We start from the raw sequence: 23,507 nt of genomic DNA on the forward strand, positions 1-23,507 counted from the left end.
GATACACCAATTATATACTGCAGGAAAAACTAAAATAAGTATTATAATGCAAATTTGCAAAAAAAACAAACAAACAGCATGTGCATCAAAATAAACTATTTCCAGCAGTGTGATTTAAGTTCTAAGCATCCCTGAAACGACACAGAAAGTTATAAAGTCAAACATGACTTTTAAGGACACCAGTATAGGCTTATAAGGGCCTTGAAGGTAAAAAACTACATTTTCCGCTGACCAGCTTTAAAGGGTTAAAACCTGTCTGTCCTTTCAGTGATGAGTCAAAGTCTGCTTTAAATCAGGACACACTCTGAGAAGAGTCCAGTTCAGAGTTTTTAGTAATGAAACGAGTATAAGACACTCCTGGGGACTGGTTTCCTGGTCCAATGAGAGCTGTGGGAGTACCATGGGGGAACAACAAGTCATTTACTGTGAAAATAAATAAATAACAGATTCTTATTTTTTTTAAAAACCCTAATGAAATAAGACACCTTAAACAGACAGGCTTGGCTGGACAGACGAACTCAGAGGACAAAGTAAAGCTGTTAATGGAGAATCCGGCCAAACGAGCAGGAAGATACACAAAGCTTAATCCTTCATCTTAGACCAGTGCGATGATCGGAGCAGTTAAAGGTTCACAGATTTTTAACTTGGCTGTCCGCGGCGGCGGAGTCCAAACTTCACGTGGACTGATTCCCTTTATACAACAGACGCCCTGCTGTCAATGCCAAAGTGCTTTTGAACATTCACTCTGATGGCTGCGTCGGAGAGCAAACTGGGATTCAGCGTTGGGCGTTCAGGGATCAAACCCCCAACCTTCCAGTTATTAGATGAGCTGCTCTGCCTCCTGACCCACAGACCCGAAGAATCGAGCCTTGTTTCCCCGTTAGCCTGGTCACCACGGCAGGCATGTCCCACTGACAGCTGACAGGCCAGACATTCAGGTCGAGGTTATCGAGAGCCCTCAAAGGGCGTTGGATGGGACAAATGCTCGCACACCTGGAGGGTCAGTGCTCATTTGCACGTATGAGCTCTAGAACTGCCACAGTGTAGGATGGGCCATCAGAGGAACCGTAGCTTTAATGAGCCAGTGTCCGTTTCACTGCGTGCGCGTGGACCTGTGCGGCTGAACCTCTGAGACAAACATGTGGTACTGACAGGAACTGCCCCGAGGCCTCGTCCCAGGCGGACACGCCCAGAACACCCCAACCGGCTCCTTCGGGTTTGACCTGAGCAGTACACAAACATCACAGTGACATCAGGTCGAGTGGACGGCACAGCTGAGCAGCATTGGCTGATGATCCTCCCATGCCAGCCAATCAATAACAGCGGGGCGTGGCTTTCTTTAGTGGGAGGGTCGTAACCTCCAATAAGACATAAGTGTTACGCCTTCAGACTGACGTGAAGGTGTGGATTTGTGTGCAGTAGACAGTGAGTGCAGACTTTCCTACACTGAGTGAATCAACAATGGGAAGAGAAAGTTTCAAAGGTGGTCATTTAGGAACGTGTGCGAGGTTTCCGTGCTGCTGTGTGTGTGTTTGTTAACCTTGGTACGCCTGAAGCCCTCCTGATTAAAAATCCTTCCTCGTTCTTTTTCCTTTGTGATGTTTTCCTAAAACTGATGGATTCACAGATGAGAGTAAAAACTGCCGTCAGCTGCAGCCGTGTTGCATAATAGCAGGTCCCGTAAACCGACACGTGCTTCCATCCATTTATGTCCATTTATTATGGATGATAAGTTTTCAGCTCCTCTCCATCAGGCTGGCAGAGAGCGGGTACTCCCTGTAAACCTCCTCCTGCTATCCCTCTATGTCTCTCTACCCTCGCTCTCTCTCTCTGCTGGCTCTGTGCTGTGAAGTGAAGTGGGAGAGGAAGACGAGAGAGCAGCGTTACCGACAGGAGGAGGAAAAAGGAGAGGGAGGCGGCGGGAGTGTCTGACAGAGAGGAGAGTATTTATAGGAGGAGAGATGAGGAGTTAGAGCCACAGCGGAGGGAGAGGGAGGCAGAGGTACAAAGAGGGAGAGAGAGAGAGGGAGGAAAACCCAGACACAATAAGAAGAAAAGAGAGACAAAGAGGAGGAGGGCGAGCGAGGCACCATGCTGAGGAGGAAGAGGAGCGTGTCGTTCGGAGGCTTCGGATGGTAAGAGTGCTCGCCCTTTGATGAATGGCTGAATGGTCTCAGCAGCTCTGTCCGGCACACTTTCTCCGGGTTTTTGAGTTCATCTCCAGCTCGAGCTGCAAGGAATGACATCACGCTGACATCATCAGCTGTGAAGTCAAATTGTTACATTCACGTGGAGGGATTGTGAATGTTGTTTAGATCAGGCGAGGGAAGCTGAACGTTAACGAAGTTAAAATGGGACCTTTTTTGAATGGACGTTGGTGGGAAAGTTGTCGGGGCTCTGCGAGTTCGTTCTTTGTGAGCGTGAGACGCTTTTCTGTGTCGTCTGTGTTTCCAGTCGACCGACGGCGAGTTAATCAGCAACTTTCTGCGTTCGGACGAATCCAAAGGACAGTTTAGCTCTGCAGGCGTTTTCTGTCTTCTCGTCAGCTTCATTTGTTCTGCGGCACCAAAGAGGACAGCGTGCTCACACCCAGCACAGCAAACACATAATACATGTCTGTTATCAGCTATGCACCTTCATCCACACAGTGCATGAAGATGCAACATTTTCCTTCTTTAATGAGAAAATCTGATATTCGATGTCCCAGCTGCTTCTTTCTTCTTCTTCTTGTTGGTGGTTTTGTAGTTAAACTCTCAGCTGACGCGTTCCATGTCTTTGACCTCTGCGTGCGATCATCACCTGAAACAAAAAGTGGTCACTCTGAAGGAATCAGGCTTTATAGGATCCAGTTCAAAAAATGGGTCATTTCATCATCAGAGGTCCTGAAGTGAGTGCATGCATGCCTCGTCTGCCCCTCTGCACGCTTCCTGGAATCGGCCAATCAGAGCAGCTTGTTTCAGAGCGGCTAAACTGATGGGCTACAACATTCAAAGCTCCTCTGCCAGAGTCCAAAAATAACAATAAAGTATTTTAAAAGCTGCTTATTTATTTTCTATTTCACAGTTTATACACAAATATATTCACAGCACCTCGTTACTTATTTTAGATTTAAAGAAACAGTGACTGGAAATGTAAAAGTTTCACATGGAGCATTAACCCTTTAGAGCCGGTCGGAGCGGGCACGCTCTGTTTTGCGTAACTATTTTTAAATCCCGGTAGCTCTGCAACCACGTGAGCTAGCGCAATAATTTTTTTTGCATATGAAACCGGAGGAGTTGTACTTACATCTTATGCCATCAGCTTGTCCTCGGTCACAGTTTCCTTCCACATATAGCTTTGCAAAAACTGCATAAAAAGCTCTTGCAGGAACAAAAACATAATATTCCAGAAACACGCTTTGCCGATCCGGTCAGCTGTTTGTAACACTTCCTACGTTGGAATAGACGTCAGCGCGAAGTTTTGCATGTCCGCCATGACCTGCCCGAAACCGGAAGTGACGTCATTTTTCGCAGAAATGTAGTTTTTTTTTTACCATCAGGGCCTCATGAGCCTATACTGGTGTTTTTAAAAGTTATGTTTGACTTTATGACTTTCTGTGTCTTTTCTGGGATGCTGAGGACTCATATTGCACTGCTGGAAATAGTTAATTTTGATGCACATGCTGCTTTTTTGCAAATTTGCATTATAATATTTATTTTCGTTTTTCCTGCAGTGTATAAAAATTGGTGTAGTTCAAAAATAAAACTATGAAGACACTCAAAATAAATTTCCTGTAGTGGGAAACTATTTTGTGCAACTTTTTTGTATTTACAGTTTTGAGGGATAAGCCTCTTAAATTTCTCTAACTAGAAATATATGTTAAAAAAGCAAAAACGATTTTCAATTTTTTTGTAGTTTATTGCACTTTTTTGCAATTTATGTAAGTACTATGCACTTAATGCAGACATATTATTAAAATCTGGGCTATAATGGTTGTATTGATGTATAGCAACTTGAAATGCTCCCAAAAATGGCTCCACGGCATGTAAAAATATAATATAAGCTCTGGCGGACTTGGTTCTATGGTAGGTCTTAAAGGGTTAAAGCTAATGACACAGATCTGGATCCAAAACCCTGAACAGACCTTAAATCACATGCTGGGACCAGAGAAGAGCGTAACCTTGGTTACGACAAATGTGACCCAAAACACATTATATTACATTATATTATAAATAATATTTATATATTATTAATTACATACAAAACAACAAAATATGTACGAAATATTTAAATATTAATAATGAGTTAGAAAGTTTATTATGTAAGTAAAAAGTTTATTATTTACTCAAATTATTTATGTAATATACTTTATAAATTAATTATTTAAGAAATGTTTTATTTATTTATATGTAATGTTTATAAATGTATGTCATGATAAAATATTAAATGTATGTAATAAATGCCTGAAAAAGTCAAATCTTGGCAAAGGCATTTTTTTTAATTATTAGACCACAATAATATAAAAACTTCAACTATTAATCGGTATTATTAAAAGAATTATGTATTAAAAACATTATTAAATTATAAATTCTTGAATATCTGTTTAAATAAAAAAAAATCCAAAATGTAAAATGTTATATTATTATTATTTTTATTGGTTTATTGTTATTATTAAATACATCATGGAATTATGGAAACCAAGGTGTGAAACTGGGTGTGGGTACCAAGTTGGTGTCGTAACAGAGGCGCTGGTTTACGACACCAACTGTCTGACATCTATAATCCAGTTTTGAGTTCCCTCCCCAGACGCCTTAACGCCCACTCACATCCTGGGCCATCTGACCTCAGGACATCACATGATAGGGTGGGGCCAGGTTTCACAATGAGCTCACCCGAAACCCTGTCTGATTGTGACCCACACCCAGTTTCACACCGTGGCCCATGTGATTAGGTAGAGGATCATCAGGGGGTCCTTTGTCCCTCTGTGGGGGGAAACTCCCACTAGGTTTATATCTGGGACTCTCCACCATTTGACCTTAGAACCGAAGAAGCTTCTCGGATGAGAGGTGAAACGTCTTCAAGCAACTTAAAGAAGTCCAGACGCTTTTCTTTGCAAGCTCCTTAAACATTAATTAACATTCACATAAGAACTCATGTTTCATTGGTCACTGTTGGTCCTCCATACAGCTGCCTGTGTTTGACACTAAAATGTGAAATATTTACAGGAGAGAATCATTTGTGTCTGTGGGGTTAATGAACGCTGCAGGTCGGAGGAGGAGGAGTGAAGGTCAGAGGGGAAACCAGCAGCAGCTCTGCGTCCTCTCGTCCTCGCCTCAGTGAACCTCAGCCTGAGTCTGTGACCAGAATTCACAGCGAGTGGAAACTCGGACACAAGCTCTTCAATCATTCACCTCCTCCCCTCACACCTCCTTCTCGTCTCCGACCTCCCCACCTCAGACCTCCTCTTCAGACCTCCTCTCATTTTACCCCTCGGTGTTTCATCCTTCCTTCTCCTCAGACCTCGGTCTCTCTCCTCCTTCTTTTCTGTTGCTGTTTTCTTTTGTGTCTCCTTGTTTCCTTCCACATCCCCTTCTTTACTTTTATACATCCTTGTTTTGTTTTTCTACTTTCCTTCTCTTCGTCCTTCTTTCCTTGTTTCCTTGCTCTGATTCTGTTTTCATTCATGTGCCTTTATTTCCTTTCACACCTCCTTCTGTCCTTAAAAACTTTTTGTCCTTATTTCCTTTTATGTTTCCTTCTTTCACTCCCTATATACTTCTTCCTTTTCATACTTCCTTGTCCACTTCTGTGTTTCCTGTCCTTCTTCCTTCCTTCCCTGGAGTCTTCTTGCTTCATTGCCTTGTGTCCTTCTATCCCTTCCTTCCAGGTCAAATTAGTTGCTTCCTTCTATGTTTCCTTCCTGTCCTTTCCTTGTGTTTGTCCTTGTTTTCTTTTAGACCTTGTTCTAGTTTCATTCATGTGTCCTTCTTTCCTTCCCTCTATGTTTTCTTTACTTCATTAAATATCTTTTTGGGATTATTCATACTTCCTTATGCCCTTAAATACATTCCTGTGTGCTCATTTCCTTCATATTGCTTCCATATTCCCTTCCCTTGCACACTTTCCTGATTCTGTTGTTATTTCCTCCTATGCTCCCTTGGGTCCTTTCAGACATGTGTCCTTTTCCCCCTTCTTTTCCACCTTCTTTCATTGCTTCCTTGTTTCCTTCGGCGATACCTTTCCTAGTTTTTTTAATAGTTGAATTCCTTCAACACTTTCTCCTCATTTTGTTCTATACCTCCTTCCTTTTGTCCTTTCCTTGCGTTTGTCCTTATATCCTTCCAAACCTTCTTTTCCCTGCAGTGTCCTTCTATACCTCCTTCATGTATGTCACATTCCTTTCATTCATGCATCATTTTTGCTTCCTTCTTTCCTTGTTTACTTCTTTGTTTACCTCCTCCTTTCCATCTGTCCTTGTGGTTTCCTTCCATGCACTCTTGATTCCTCCATCTCTGTTTCTTCATCCTTTTATAGCTCATGATTTCCTTACATAAAAAGAAAAGCTCCTGTCCTTCCCCACCTCCTCCTTTCCTTCCTCTCTGTCTCATCATAATAAAATAACAGATGGTACGCCCTCACAGATTACCTCATGCCTCCTCGTCGTTCCTCTGTCCTCCAGCATTTAGACCAAGACGACTAATAGAGTTGCACTATTAAATAATGCAGGACCGGCCTCGGGCGGCTGCAGGAGCGTTTATATCAAACCCCGGGATGCTCCGCCCATCCTGCTCCACCCTCGTTCTCTCTTTGATGGCTCGACTGTCGCTGTCATCACAAACAGTCACAGGACTCAAACCTGTGGCTGCAGCAGCTGCTGGAGCTTCACCCCGAGACGCCGACATGTTTTATCCTTTATGTGAGGACGCCATGTTGGTTTAACGTGTTAGTTCAGACTTCTAGGTCGCTCTGTTAGCGCTGTTTCCATACTCAGTGTCTGAGAGCGGATAGGTCAAAGGTCACGGCCCAGATGAGCAGTGTGATGGTCAGACTGAAGCGACATCAAAGACATTTTATTGTTCGAGGAGTTTGTAATTATTTTATTTTCAAACAAAGAACTCTAAACGTGACGATTTTAAAGTGCAAAACTCAATAAAAGTGAGAAATCTGCTGAATCATGTTTGTTCACTGAAGCAGGAAATCAGCTGTTTGTGTAACAAACTCATGTTAGTGGGAGTGGAGGGGGGCTGAGTCGCTGCTGCAGCCTCTGCTGGTCGCTGGAGGAAGTGCAGGTTTGAACGATGTCAGCTTTGTTTCCAGGTTGGGTTGGAGGGACGAGTTTGGTTCAGCGCAGTGGTGACAAACAAACACACGCACACACGCACACAGAGACACGCACACACGCACACACGCACACAGAGACACGCACACACGCACACACGCACACAGAGACACGCACACACGCACACACGCACACAGAGACACGCACACACGCACACAGAGACACGCACACACGCACACAGAGACACGCACACACGCACAAACACTCACACAGGCAACTGTTTCCTGTGCTTTAAAATAAAGCAGCATGCCTGCACTCTCTACTGTCGGCCATCTTTGTGTGTGTGTGTGTGTGTGTGTGTGTGTGTGTGTGTGTGTGTGTGTGTGTGTGTGTGTGTGTGTGTGTGTGTTGTTGGATGAGTTATTTATGGCCTGTGGGAGTGGAGTTTTCTCAGAGTCATCATACTCAGGCTTTTAAAGTTCTGCTCGACCACACGCTCTCCTCTCATCTCCTTCTGTCCTCTCCTTTCCTTCTTTCCTCTCCTCCTCTCCTCCACACTTGTCACCTGATCTGTGTCTCCTGTTAACTCTCACTTGTGGTTTTCAGGCTGTTTCCTGTCACAGTGAGGTTGCTAACATCTGTGTCAGGTAGGGCTGGGCTCTATCATACTGTTCATGGTAATACCGGTGTAATGTTGGGCAACGATAGGAAAATGAAATATGGCGATAGAATTTGGGTAAAACGCGCATGCGCAGTGCCTTTGTTTACATACGCACATGGCGGCGACGCAGAATGAGAAGAGCGAGAGTGGATCGCTGAATGAAACAGATGAACCAGAACTGGTTTCTAAAAATGCTGCAGCTTCACTGGTGTGGAACTGGTTTAGCTTTCGTCCGTCAGATACACAACAAAGCACTATTTTTGGTAGCGCATGCTAGCGGGCCGTCGTTATTACCGTGTTGTTTGGAAAATGCGGCGCACTTAAAATCAATCCTTTGATTTTTCTGAAAGTCGACAGAGCCCCTTATAACCCCGTGTGCCTTATGTATGAACTCTGGTTGTGTTTACTGACCTCGAAACGATTTTATGTGCACGGCGCTCGAAAATCTGTCACATGTTTCAGTACGACTTTGCTGAGCTACGAAGCCGCACCGCTTGATGGATTGTTGGAGCATTGCGGCTATTGTAGGCGGAGCCTCGCGGAGTGATACGTGCTGTGCTTCAACATAATGTTACCGTGTTGTGTGTGTTTAACCTCTTTTTAAGTGTTGTGGATGTTATACATGGTTATGCTGAGGATGTGTCGGCCAGTTTCCACTGGAAATGCCTTTTAGTTAAACTGTCAGCGAGGAATTTGCACTGTTACATTTTTGTATAACTTTAATGCACATAAAAAAACAGCTGCTTGTTTAACCCTCCTGTTATGTTGCGGGTCAGATTGACCCAGAACAGAAGAGATGTCACATGTCATCTGCATCACTACAGAAAGCGAAAAAAATCTAAATTGACCAGGAACGTAATCAGTGCTCCTTCAAGCCAACATAACAGGAGGGTTAAGTGAAAATACATTGATGGGTTTTTGCACTAATAAAGTTGTGGAGTTGTGTTTTGTCTCATGTCAATTATATCATCAGTTATATCGTTATCGCAAATTTTCAAACGTATATCGTGATAAATATTTTTGGTCATGTCGCCTGCTCTAGTGTCAGAGTCTATCAGTGACGAGCGCTGTGGTGTGTATGACAGATAGACCTGTGTTACAGCATGCATGAGACATGAGCCATGTCTCTGCAGCGTCTGGATGCTTTATCATCAGCACTTCCAAGGACACCGTGTGAGTGAGGTGTGATGCAGGTACTGATGAACAGCGGTTATTTCACACCCTGGGTGGTTTGGACTCCACCCTCCAGTCAGACCTGTGTGTGGTGCTCAGGAGACCGAGCCCGGTGAAAGGGGGCGTGCTCAGCCCAAACAAGTCCCTGGGTCACCCCGCAGTGGGGCAAAGAGAGAGGCTGAGGAGCTCAGCCATTCAGGTCGAACTTATGGAAACGCAGTCGGTGACAGAGAGACAAACGTCCCGTTCTGTCCCTATACGTCACGTCAAAACCTCTGTGCCTCAGGCTACGTCCACACCAGCCCAAATAGATTTGAAAACGCTGTTTTCATCTGAAAACGCTCCGCGTCCACAGTAGCATTTTCAAAGAGTTGTGCGTCCACATTGAAACGGTCCAAAACACTTACGTTGCAGTCCTGCACATGCGCAAAAGCCAGTGAGGATTAAAGAATTAGAAGGAAAGCAATCTGCAGCACGTACAGACTGATATTAATCTGTAACAGGGCTGTCAAAGCTGAGACCAATCAAAACCACTGCTGTGTAACGCCCTCCGCTGTCTTAGTTTAATTGGTCACATGACTGCATCACACGACTAAAATGCGTCATCGTTTTAGAAAGTCTGCGTGTTCGAGTGTCCACACTGCGACGGGACAGCTCCGTTTTGAAATGTATTTGTTTTTCGAGAGCGTTTCCAAAACGCGGCGTTTTTCCTTGAGGAAAACGCCGCCTCAGTGTGGACGGGAGGCCAAAACGGTGTTTTTAAACAAAACGGCTTAGTGTGGACGTAGCCTCAGGAACCCACTTTCTACCACTGGATGACTTTCTGTGAAGTCATCCAGTGGTTCATGCGTCTGCTGGTTTGTGCTGTTTTATTGCGCTTCAGCCGTCATTACAGAAACACGCCTGATTCGGTGGCGCTGCAGCACTTTAATAAACAGGTTTTATTGCTGTGAACCTCACACCTCACTCAGGTTACTGAAGTTAATAGAGAATGCAGATAGAAATCTCGTCCTCCACCTCGGCAACGTCCTAACGTTCCTGCTGTTATCAGAGCGCGCTCAGTGCACCACATGTTAACGGTGTCTCTCTCTCTCTCTCTCTCTCTCTGTAGGATTGATAAGTCTACAGTCAGCACTCTGAGAGCTCGGTGAGTAACAACCCTGAATCACACGAAGACCGCACTCAAGTTGTTTCACTGCCAGAAATAATATCTGTTCTCTGGAGAACAGCTTGTTATCTGCAGCTTCTTCCTTTTAAAGGGCCAATCTGCTCATAGAGGATGGTTCCTTATTGTGCCGGTCCATTAAACCAAGCTCTGGAACCGGCTCTGGTCCGGTCACTTTACACAGCTGCTCAGCAAAAAGCAGTGAAACCCCTCGGTGGTGCCCAGAGTCAGCATCAGGCCATAAACCGAAGCGGTCAATGAAACCAGTTGTGCTCACTTCAGCCAGATGTGCTCCTTTATATTTAGTCCATTGTGTTTGCTCGTCCACCCCGTGCAAATGAAGCCCTGCTTCCTGCTTCCTCCATCCATGGATCCAGACCTGCACCTGTAGGCCCAGGAGGGATGGTGGGTGCAGGTCAGGATCCATGGATGGACGGATCATGGTTTAAAGGATCTGGTGACTTTGTTGAAGCTTCTGATGATCCTCATGGTTCTGATGGTCCTGATGGTTCTGATGATCCTGATGGTTCTGATGATCCCGATGGTCCTGATGGTTCTGATAGTCCTGATTGTTCTGATGGTTCTGATGGTCCTGATTGTTCTGATGATCCGGATGATCCTGATGGTTCTGATGGTTCTGATGATCCTGATGGTTCTGATTGTTCTGATGGTCCTGATGGTTCTGATGGTTCTGATGATCCCGATGGTCCTGATGGTTCTGATAGTCCTGATTGTTCTGATGGTCCTGATGGTCCTGATGGTTCTGATGATCCTGATGGTTCTGATTGTTCTGATGGTCCTGATGGTTCTGATGGTCCTGATAGTTCTGATGGTTCTGATGGTCCTGATGGTCCTGATGGTTCTGATGATCCTGATGGTTTTGATGGTTCTGATGGTCCTGATGGTTCTGATGGTCCTGATGATCCTGATGGTTCTGATGATCCTGATGATTTTGATGGTTCTGATGGTTCTGATTGTTCTGATGGTCCTGATGGTTCTGATGGTTCTGATGATCCTGATGGTTCTGATTGTTCTGATGGTCCTGATGGTTCTGATGGTTCTGATGATCCTGATGGTTCTGATTGTTCTGATGGTCCTGATGGTTCTGATGGTTCTGATGATCCTGATTGTTCTGATGGTCCTGATGGTTCTGATGATCCTGATGGTTTTGATGGTTCTGATGGTCCTGATAGTTCTGATGGTCCTGATGGTTCTGATTGTTCTGATGGTCCTGATGGTTCTGATGGTTCTGATGATCTTGATGATCCTGATGGTTCTGATGGTCCTGATGGTCCTGATTGTTCTGATGGTCCTGATAGTTCTGATGATCCTGATGGTCCTGATGGTTCTGATGATCCTGATGGTTTTGATGGTTCTGATGGTCCTGATAGTTCTGATGATCCTGATGGTCCTGATGGTTCTGATGATCCTGATGGTTCTGATGGTTCTGATGGTCCTGATGGTCCTGATTGTTCTGATGGTCCTGATAGTTCTGATGATCCTGATGATCCTGATGGTTCTGATGGTCCTGATGGTCCTGATAGTTCTGATGATCCTGATGATCCTGATGGTTCTGATGGTTCTGATTGTTCTGATGGTCCTGATGGTTCTGATGATCCTGATGGTTCTGATGGTTCTGATGGTCCTGATAGTTCTGATGATCCTGATGGTCCTGATGGTTCTGATGGTTTTGATGGTTCTGATGGTCCTGATAGTTCTGATGATCCTGATGATCCTGATGGTTCTGATGGTCCTGATGGTCCTGATAGTTCTGATGATCCTGATGATCCTGATGGTTCTGATGGTTCTGATTGTTCTGATGGTCCTGATGGTTCTGATGGTTCTGATGATCCTGATGATCCTGATGGTTCTGATGGTTTTGATGGTTCTGATGGTCCTGATAGTTCTGATGATCCTGATGATCCTGATGGTTCTGATGGTTTTGATGGTTCTGATGGTCCTGATAGTTCTGATGATCCTGATGGTTCTGATGGTTCTGATGGTCCTGATGATCCTGATGGTTTAATTAGACTGACAAACTGCGGCGCACAGATCTGCGGCGGTTTGACGCAGATCCACACGAGCTGTTGTTACAGACACGAGAAGACTCCAGGTGAGATTCAGGCGACTGCTGTTGCCCACAGAGAGGATCGAGCACACAACCTGGAGGCAAGCGAGACGCTAACAGATGCTGATTATGGATTTAATGAGCTCAAAACATTTCTAACTGCTGTTTGTATGCAGACAAATATTTCCAGTATGAAAAGGAAGCGCCGCTCAGCTCATGCAGGATTTACAGGAGGAAATCGATATGAGCTGGTTTCAAAGGTGAAGCAGATTACTGTGAACAAAAGAAGCAATTATACTGTTCTTAATGAGCCAAATATTGAGAACTGTGGAAATGCTGATAAGGACGCTGCGTTTATGCTCCTCTGCTTATTTCTTTCATCAGTTTGATCTGTTTTTGAACATTTAGCAGGAACAAGGATGAAAAAGTGAAATCCTTGTGCTGATGTGCTGGAGCCTCCACATCTGTGTAGCCTGCATGTCCACTTAAACTTGCTTTTTTAAAAACCTGTGACATCCGTCAACTAGAAGTTTGAAGACTAAAGTCAGGCTGACTGCTGCTTTACTCCAAAGCTTGTCAAACAAAACTTTGACCTGGAAGCTTTAAAGAGACGTTTGTTTGGGTGCGTTCGCACGTCACACCGCAGAGTCCGGAACAGGAGTTACTGCCATACGGTCACAGAACGGCCACGAGGAGAGTTACTGCAGAACGTCACGATGTCACGGTGAAGCTGACCTTAAATGTCATCATGATGTCATTGCTTCCTGTGAGACCTTTCTGTGACGTTTTGTCATGACTAACGTTTGACATGCCAAAAACCTGCTCAGTAAGGTCATGATGACCTTTAACTTTTAGTCTCTGGGACGTCCGCTGGTTTAGCTCCCGACGTTCACATCAGGAGAAAAACACGGAGCACGTTGGAAGCTCTTTGTCTTCCTGTGAGCCTAAAGACTGATCTGATTTCAGCTGGAAGATGAAGATGCTCTCTGCGGTGGAGCGGAAGGATGAGTGCTGGGAGCTGCAGTCGCTCGCTGCTCCCGACTGAGCCCGAAACCTGAGAGAGAGGGCAGGTCACAGGTTTGATCCCAGGTGTCAGTCTGCAGCGCGGCCACACAGCGAGTTGGAGAGGATCATGGGACATGTTCCACAGGTGACGCTCGCCGTTACAACCGACAAGTGAGTGATATTACAGAGCAGCCATAAAAGCACATGGTGCAATCAGGCCTCCGTAAACGGGATCGTTACCATCGGGCGGTGTGTGCGTGACTCATGCATGAGCAGTCACACCAAGTCTGCACGCTCACTTCACGTGCATGCCTCGTTTTGGCTGCTTCACTTTGCACATCGTACACCTGAAGAACGAGCACGTAGCTTAAACGCCAGAAATGTGCAGACAGCTCTCGTAACGCACGTCTTTAATAATCCAATAACACGCACTGCCTGTAAGTCCTTCGTCAGAGGTCTTCCTCCCGTGTGTCTGCCCACATGTGGCCCGCTGTGCGTCTGTGGGGAAGGTGACCGCGTGTCCGACAGCTGTTTTCCCTCCAGCAGGTTCGCACTTCAACGTCCACACGTGCTGCTCGTCACCCCGAGAAGCTCATTGGTTGGTTGGGTGGTGTGGATCGTCTTCCTGCAGAGGCGCGGTGTCTGTGTGTGAGCTGCTTCATCACCTCCGCCTCATTCTTGGCCTGTTAGTACAGTAACCTCACAGAAGCCATGTTATTTGTCACATGATGTCATTAAAAAGTTGCGTAGTGTGAAATTATCTCTAAGCTGTCAACATGTTTATTTCCGCTGGAGCCTCTGCTGGACGCCAGAGGAACTGCAGCGTGTGGCTGTGCCTTTACTGAGTGCAGGTAATCTGCGATGTAAACTACTCTAGGATGAAGTGAGTGTGACAGGAAGCTGACGGTAGTGATGGCGAGTGTTTGTAACGCTCACCTGCACAGAGACGCTTTAAGGTCATCGGGATTTCACTTCAGGCTGAACGTGCTGAAGCTCAGAGCCTGATGAGGGGGAGAGATGTGCAAACATTCACGGTCCGGACTCAAACTCCACCACATCCAGTTAGAGCATCCTCCCCTCCGCCCCTCCCCCCTCCCCTCCCCGCCATCCTCCATCTGCTACTGGCTCTCTCGCTCGCTCTCTCTGAAAGATTAAGGCGCTATAAGCTTAATGGACCCTGACGTTACAGGAGAGAGAGAGGGGAGGGCTGCTGGTGTGTGAGAGCTGAGTGAGATGCTCAGTAACCGTCGGCAACGCAACAATGCCACACGACCACTGGTGAGTCTGGCAGTCCCTCCATCTGCATGTGTGTGTGTGTGTTGCCTTGTTTTTGCTGTTTTCATTTACAATGTGATCATGTGACTCCGTAGTCTCAGCTCTGAGGTGTTCAGGTGTTCACTGAAGTGTTGGTCCAGTTTACGTTTACACGTGTAAATTACTGATGACAGACACTCCTCGCTCAACGATCAAACTCTGGAGTTTTCTGTGAGGACGGTTTGCAGAAACGCAAAGAACGATTGGACGCTTTCAGCCAGGAAACTGAACATCTGTGCAGCTGCACGCTGACAGCTGCAAGACAAACAACAACGAGGAAGATTTTCTCAAGTCTCGACTTAGTGAAGAAAACCTCCTCATACTCACTCAGCACCAATTATAGCTCTCACACACACACACACACACACACACACACACACACACACACACACACACACACACACACACACACACTGGGAAATGTGAGCTGCAGAGAAATGTGTGTGTGTGTGTTACACACCAGACCGTCTGTCTACAAACAGGAGCCAGCAGTGCTGCTCGTGTCCTACTGTCGTTTCTGTTTGTGATGCTGTTGTTGTTGTTTGTCTCTGTGCCGTCTCCGTGGCGACTCAGTTTCATCCGTGTGAAAGACAAAGGCGCAGAGCGCCGTGGCTGCAGGGGAGGAGAGTGCACGTTTCTAAAAAGTCAGTCTTATTGTTTCGTGAATTGCCTGCAGCTCTGAGCGAAGCGTGGCGAGTTACACAGCGGCAGAGTACGGCCTCATCGGCGCCCCCTGCATGCAGTAGTGTTCACTGCAGACACAAAGGGAGGAGCCATCGTTTCAAAGTGCATGACGTTTAATACGTTCATATCTCGTGCTGACAGCGACGGTATATTATGTCGTCTGGAACAGGAAGTTGATGCGAGCTGCTGACTCTGTTTCAGCCTGGTGAGGGCGTATTCGCTCCCTGATGGGTCGTATGACTCACAAAAACTAACAGAGGCTGCCTCAGGGTCACCCATCTACACCACAGCTGCTGTGAGCGTACGCTGTCATGTGCTTTGAGCAACTAGCCCTGTTTGAGTAAACTAGCAAAGTGCCGCAGCATTTTTTTAGCTTAGCCTTCTGTTTGTGTTTGTTCTGCTTCCTGTTTTATTTTGGGAATTGCTCTTCCTGTTGCTGTCTTTCCTTTTTTGGATTTTCAGCTCCACCTTTATCGTTTCCACCTGTGCTCCACTCCCACCTGTGTCTCTTGATCACTCCATCCTCACACCCACAGAAAATGTGCCATTTTGGGACAAAGTTTCTCCATGAACGCTAAAGCCCACGGCGAGGTGCTTCCAACTGAGCTTACACAAAGAAGCAGATAAAAATCATTTATTTCAAATAACACAGTCAGCACCCCTGCAGTGTTTTGCGGGAAACCCCGTTTCTCGCACGCTCCTGCGTTTCTGACTGATCAGTCGAGTCTCATTCCCGAAAGCTGCTCGGACACATTTAAGCGTTTTGGTGTCATACACGGCAGGTCTGTGGTTCTTCAGCTGTCAGCGAGCCACACGTCGACCGAGTCTCTGGGTCAGAGCAGACGTTTGTGCTGCTCCTGGCAGGTTCTCCAAAGTGGAACTGATCCTGGGTGGGAAGCAGGACACGAAGGGGATCAGTGGGTGTGGACCAATCAAAGGCCTCGGAGACCAAACTGGTTGTAATGATCACAAGGACGTGAAAGGTGTGATCCGAGCTGAAGCTGCTGTTCTAACACAAAGAAACAGGAGTGAAAGCGTGGATATTCACACAGTCATGACCACGAAGCCGCCGCCGCCATCCTCACTATTTTATTTTTAATGAAGCTGGAATGTTTCACTTCGTTTCATTTTAAAGGTTCAAACTGGGATGGGCCCTCCTGTTGGAGAAACTCGAGGGTTGAATTTAAATTTTAATGAAGAGCTTTGATGTTCGTCTGAAACCCAGCGAGCCTCCTGGCTGTGGGAAACGTGACAAAATCCATTTTTCATGACTGCAGAGAATCACCTGTACAGGTGGATGTGTCACACTATGCCCCCGGTTTATGAGCAGTAACTGGTGCGCAGCTCGCCGTGACGCGGCCGTGAGGACGAGCTCTGTTCACATGCAGACCCTGATGTCACATTTAACACGTGCACTGTGTTCACAGCTGGTCCTGTTGGCTGCAGTTCCCCCAGGGGGCGCTCTCAGGGAGTCCTGAATGGGCAGCATGCTGACATGGATCAACTCTTCTGTCCTTCAGCTTCTCCAAATTCGTAGACTCCTCCGAATGCAGCCGACAAATGCGTCCTCCTTTTCCCCGAATTTGAAGGATGGGTCGGGTGTGTCCTTCGTGGCCCACCATATCCCAGAATTCATAGCGCAGCCCAGCCAAACTCCAGTTTCCAACAATGGCGGCCGCTACTAAGTTTTTAATATTACTCTTATTACCTTTTCTGGGTCACAAAATAAACTTTTAACATATTTTCAGGTAAGAAAGTAGTTGTGTAAGCATCAAATATCTGCTCGGTTTATCAAGATATCCCATATTTGCAAAAGTGCTTCGACGTTTTCGGAGGCGTCTGCTACCCACCAGCTCGACAGCTAGCCGGGAGCTCGAGGGTCACTGAAGCCGCAGAGAACGGCACAACTCCCGGCACATCATTTTCAGATCACCGCGGACTTTTAAGTCACTTAGACAACCTAAAAATGTTATTGTTGGGCTTTTTTCAGTGTTTTATTTGTTCGTGAGTAAATCGGTTTGGCTGAGATTAAAGTTATTAGATTAGATAAACCGCCTTCGCGGTCTACGTGGGCCGGGTCCTCAGGAATTTGGACACCCTACTGTCTCGAGGATAAACAGAAGAAAAACATTTAGCCAAAAATAGAGCCCCCTTTATTCTGTTTTTAAAAGTTTCCAGTATTTGAATAAACCCACGCGCCCAGAGTGAGGGGCCTGTGGCGGCCATCTTTGACTGACAGAAAACTCAACACTGGAACCATTGAACATTTAAAGAGCCGAGCCTTCGAGGGGAACTGTTTTAGTGCCGGACTCGGCCTGCGCTCCTCCAGAAAACGTGCCGCAGGCGTCAGAGTGTCAGGAGCCTGCTGTTTGAGTCTGGGGCCCTGGTGCATTGTGGGAATGGCTCAGAGGGACGTGTTGACATCAGTGTGTGTGTGTTGGATGAAGGTGATGTTATTGGCTGTGACGTTCAGTCATCAGCGCAGATAACGAGCCAGCTGAGAGTCGAGTTAAACTGGTTTTATTTTAAAAGTGAAGCTCGGGGGTCTTTAACACACGCACACTCTCGTGCCGTCTCGCTGCAGCGCTGTGGACGTCGTGTACCTCACACACCTTCTCTGACCTTTTCTCTCTCTGCAGGCTTCATGTTCTCGGTTCTCGTTGACCTTTGTTTTCCTTCCTGGTCGCTCTGAGCGCTCCCCGAGGAGCCAGATTTGGGTCGGTGTTGTAGACGAGCAGCAGAAGATGCAAACAGAAATGTGAGGCGACTCGAAGCTTCTTAAAACAAGCTGCAGTTTTTAGCGGTGGTGCTGCTGTAGTCTGATGAAAACAAACTCTAACATTTTCACCCAGACGATGAATTAAACACCTGTCTAAACTGCCTCCAGTGGACATAAGAGGAACTGCAGTTCCTGTGGTCAATAAGCACTCGTGTGCCTCTGTAGGCTGAAGCTTCCTCTGAGGACCCCGGACTGACTGAAGTCTCCCATCATTGTTCATGGAAGCCCTGAATGAGGCTCTCACAGAGCTTTAGACCACATGGCTGATGTTCTCTGATTGCTGATTGGATGCTGTTCAACGTTCTGCTCGTGTGTTCACTGAACCTCTGCAGAAACGCGCTGTGATGAATCAGATCTGCTTTAATCCACAGTCACTGCGAGGAATCAGCCGCTGACCTAATTACAGTGAAACAAAGAAAGAAGAGTACATCTAACTGGTGTTTGGAGCAGGAGGAAGAGGAGGCGGTGTTAATCACGTGTTGGAGCGCCTCAGGTTTTACTGCTGCACAGGTCCATCAGCCTTCTGAATGACCGTGAAACACCAAGTGTACCTAAAATAGTGGCGTGGACAGACGGGGAGATGCATTTCCTCCTCTGATGACTGTGTTTGAGCTGAAGCTGTAGATGGAGGATCGTAAAAGGTGCAGCAGCGTTTCTTTTACAAACACAAACTACGCAGCGTGCGTGTTTCCGGCTTTTACTTTGAAATGACTCGACAGGAATTCTGGGACATATGGCCCGGCCTACTGCGCCTCTGATTGGACAGTGTTTAGGGCGTTTGGAGAGACTCGGAGCGCCGGAGAGCCGGCGTTACTGAGCTACTTCCCTGTCACCATGGGAACGAAAGCCCTTGGTGACTGCTCAATGGCAGTGATTGACAATCATAATTCATTAGCCAATTAGCATAGCATATATAATCCTCATTTTTAACATATTATGAGTAAACTACAATTAGAAACGAGCGGCTGCGATGACAAACAGAGCAGCAAAGTGTGTACAGAGGTCAGAGGTCAGCGTCTCCACAAACTTCTACAGGACCACAAGCCTCTGCAGCCACAGCTGTCTGAGCTATACCTGAGCCGGCGAGAGCAGCGAACTCCCGGCACATCGTTTTCAAAGCCCCGCGGTCTTTCACTACTCAGGTTAACATGATATATGAGTCACTTAGATAACCTAAGATGTTATTGTTGTCCCAGCGTCCGGTTATAGTTAGCAAGGAGCCGACGGCAGAGTTTCACTCCACCGAGTTCCTGACATAATTCTGGAGGCTAGACCGTCACCGTCGCTCACTTCCGGCCTGCCTTTGGGAGGACCCGGCCCACTTAAACCTCGAAGGCTGGGTCCTCAGGAGGATGCAGCCTCTGAATTTGAACAGCCCGGCTGGGGGACGGTAATCACAGGGACATTGAACTTACTTTAAATAAATAATTTTAAATAAAAAAACACTGTAAAATTCAACTTTGTTGTATATGTGTATGTATATGTATCAGCAGTATACATTTACATGCGATGACTGCAGATTCAAACTGATGATACTATCAGGGGTCACGAGAGGTCACGAGAGGTCACGAGAGGTCACGAGAGGCTGAAGTGACACAGACCTCTGTCACCTCGATGCCGTCAAGTTTACTGCGTCCATGTTTGTGGTGATTTGTTATTTATTTCAGCAGTTTTCATTCAGTTTGGGGCACACACTCACACACACACAGACACACACACACACAGTGACACACACACACACACACACACACACACACTCACACACACACACACACACTCACACACACACACAGACACACTCACACTCACACAGACACACACACACACACAGTCACACAGACACACACACACACACACTCACACACACACACACAGTCACACACACACACACACACACACACAGTCACACACACACACACACAGTCACACACACACACACACACACACACACACAGTCACACACACACAGTCACACACACACACACTCACACACACACACACAATTCAATTCAATTCAATTCAATTCAATTTTATTTATATAGCGCCAAATCACAACATAAGTCGCCTCAAGGCGCTTCATAGATACAGAGAAAAACCCAACAATCATATGACCCCCTATGAGCAAGCACTTTGGCGACAGTGGGAAGGAAAAACTCCCTTTTAACAGGAAGAAACCTCCAGCAGAACCAGGCTCAGGGAGGGGCGGCCATCTGCTGCGACCGGTTGGGGTGAGAGAAGGAAGACAGGATAAAGACATGCTGTGGAAGAGAGACAGAGGTTAATAACAGATATGATTCAATGCAGAGAGGTCTGTTAATACATAGTGAGTGAGAAAGGTGACTGGAAAGGAAAAACTCAATGCATCATGGGAATCCCCCGGCAGCCTACATCTATTGCAGCATAACAAAGGGAGGATTCAGGGTCACCTGGTCCAGCCCTAACTATATGCTTTAGAAAAAAGGAAAGTTTGAAGCCTAATCTTAAAAGTAGAGATAGTGTCTGTCTCCCGAATCCAAACTGGAAGCTGGTTCCACAGAAGAGGGGCCTGAAAACTGAAGGCTCTCCCTCCCATTCTACTTTTAAATACTCTAGGAACAACAAGTAGGCCTGCAGAGCGAGAGCGGAGCGCTCTAATAGGGTGATATGGTACTACAAGGTCATTAAGATAAGATGGGGCCTGATTATTTAAGACCTTGTATGTGAGGAGCAGGATTTTGAATTCAATTCTGGATTTAACAGGAAGCCAATGAAGGGAAGCCAAAACAGGAGAAATCTGCTCTCTCTTTCTAGTCCCTGTCAGGACTCTTGCTGCAGCATTTTGGATTAGCTGAAGGCTTTTCAGTGAGTTTTTTGGACATCCTGATAATAATGAATTACAGTAGTCCAGCCTGGAAGTAATAAATGCATGAACTAGTTTTTCAGCGTCACTCTGAGACAGGATATTTCTAATTTTAGAGATGTTGCGCAAATGGAAGAAAGCAGTCTTACATATTTGTTTAATATGTGCGTTGAAGGACATGTCCTGGTCAAAAATGACTCCAAGGTTCCTCACCGCGTTACTGGAGGCCAAGGTAATGCCATCCAGAGTAAGAATCTGATTAGATACCATATTTCTAAGATTTTCAGGGCCGAGTACAATAACCTCAGTTTGATCTGAATTAAGAAGCAGAAAGTTAGCGGCCATCCAGGTCTTTATGTCTTTAAGACATTCCTGCAGTTTAACTCATTGGTGTGTGTTATCTGGCTTCATGGACAGATAGAGCTGGGTGTCATCTGCATAGCAGTGAAAATGTATGCTATGTCTTCTAATGATGCTGCCTAAGGGAAGCATGTATAATGTAAACAGAATTGGTCCTAGCACTGAACCCTGTGGAACTCCATAATTAACCTCAGTGTGTGAAGAGGACTCTCCATTTACATGCACGAATTGGAGTCTATTAGATAGATATGATACAAACCACTGCAGCACAGTACTTGTAATACCTACAGCATGTTCTAATCGCTCTAATAGGATATTATGATCAACAGTATCGAACGCTGCACTGAGGTCTAGCAGGACAAGCACAGAGATGAGTCCACTGTCAGAGGCCATAAGAAGATCATTTGTAACCTTCACTAAAGCTGTTTCTGTGCTGTGATGAGCTCTGAAACCTGACTGAAACTCTTCAAATAAACCATTCCTCTGCAGATGATCTGTTAGCTGTTTGACAACTACTCTTTCAAGGATTTTTGATATGAAAGGAAGGTTGGAGATTGGCCTATAATTAGCTAAGACTGCTGGGTCTAGAGATGGCTTTTTGAGTAAAGGTTTAACTACAGCCAGCTTGAAGGCCTGTGGTACATAGCCGATTATTAGAGATAGGTTGATCATATTTAAGATCGAAGAATTAATTAATGGCAGGACTTCTTTGAGCAGTTTTGTAGGAATGGGGTCTAAAAGACACGTTGATGGTTTGGAGGAAGTAATTATTGAAGTTAACTCAGAAAGATCAGTTGGAGAAAAAGAGTCTAACTTAATATCAATGGTACTAAGAGTAGCTGTAGATAATATTACATCTGTGGGATGATTATTGGTAATTTTTTCTCTAATGATAAAAATTTTATTTGTGAAGAAGTTCATGAAGTCATTACTAGTTAACGTTAAAGGGATGGTTGGCTCAAAAGAGCTCTGACTTTTTGTCAGCCTGGCTACAGAGCTGAAGAGAAACCTAGGGTTGTTCTTATTTTCTTCAATCAGTGATGAATAGTAAGATGTTCTGGCTTTGCGGAGGGCTTTCTTATAAAGCAGCAAACTATTTCTCCAGGCTAAATGATGATCCTCTAGATTTGTGACACGCCATTTCCTCTCCAGATTACGAGTCATCTGCTTTAGGGTACGTGTTTCAGAATTATACCACGGAGTCAGGTACTTCTGATTTGAGGCCTTAGTTTTCACAGGAGCTACAGTATCCAGAGTCGTACGTAGTGAGGAGGTGAAATTATTAACAAGATAATCGACCTCTGTTGGGGTAGTGTTCAGATAGCTGCTTTGCTCTGTGTTGGTACAGGGCATTGGAGATGATAACAGTGGGTGGATTATATTCTTAAACTTAGTTACAGTGCTTTCAGAAAGACATCTACTTTGATAAAGTCTACTCTTCACCGCTGTGTAATCAATTATTGTAAAAGTAAATGTTATCAGGAAATGATCAGACAGGAGAGGGTTTTCAGGAGACACTGTTAAATGTTCAGGTTCGATGCCATATGTTAAAACAAGATCTAGAGTGTGATTAAAGTGGTGGGTGGGTTCTTTTACATTTTGAGAGAAACCAATTGAGTCTAATAACAGATTAAATGCCATGTTGAGGCTGTCATTTTTAGCATCTACATGGATGTTAAAATCACCCACAATAATTATTTTATCTGAGCTCAGAACTAAATTAGATATAAAGTCTGAGAAATCAGACAGAAACTCTGTGTAAGGCCCAGGTGGACGATAGATGATAACAAGTAAGACTGGTTTCTGAGTTTCACAGCTGGGGTGGACAATGTTAAGCATCAGGCTTTCAAATGAATTAAAAGTCTGTCTTGGTCTTTCATTAATTAATAGGCTGGTGTGAAAAATTGCTGCCACACCGCCCCCTCGGCCTGTGCTTCGAGATTTCTGGTAGTTAGAATGGCTCGGGGGTGTTGATTCATTTAAACTAACATAATCATCCTGCTGCAACCAGGTTTCTGTAAGGCAGAGTAAATCAATTTGTTGATCAATTATTAAGTCATGTACTAACAGAGACTTGGAGGAGAGAGACCTAATATTTAATAATCCACATTTCACTGTTTTACTCTTTGGTTCAGATGTGGATACTGTATTGTTCTTTCTTTGTGATTGTTTATGTTTAAGTTGTTTGTTGCTGGTTTTTA

The 23,507-nt window shown here is 45.4% G+C and overlaps 1 protein-coding gene across 5 annotated transcripts in view; it reads left to right on the forward strand.

The window, feature by feature from the left end:
- The first annotated feature begins 1,870 nt into the window (after positions 1 to 1,870).
- Positions 1,871 to 23,507, forward strand: part of LOC146566373 (rap1 GTPase-activating protein 2-like) — a 45,965-nt gene continuing 24,328 nt past the window's right edge. For 4 of the 5 annotated variants that reach the window (XR_014894212.1, XM_085289997.1, XM_085289998.1 and 1 more), the window contains exons 1-2: positions 1,871 to 2,135; positions 10,204 to 10,239. Coding sequence is in view for 4 of the 5 variants with exons in the window: in XM_085289997.1 (XP_085146123.1) it covers positions 2,092 to 2,135; positions 10,204 to 10,239 (80 nt within the window). In the remaining variant the exon portion in view is untranslated. Of the gene's footprint in view, positions 2,136 to 10,203; positions 10,240 to 14,473; positions 14,609 to 23,507 lie in introns of those variants that run through there. The other variant, XM_085290000.1, reaches the window with a different exon arrangement.

Source organism: Mchenga conophoros, linkage group LG10 (genome assembly GCF_057382185.1).
Source record: "Mchenga conophoros isolate Kocher_MC1m ecotype Shallow Benthic linkage group LG10, M_conophoros_male_GT1.1, whole genome shotgun sequence".
In the NCBI taxonomy this organism is placed as follows: domain Eukaryota; kingdom Metazoa; phylum Chordata; class Actinopteri; order Cichliformes; family Cichlidae; genus Mchenga; species Mchenga conophoros.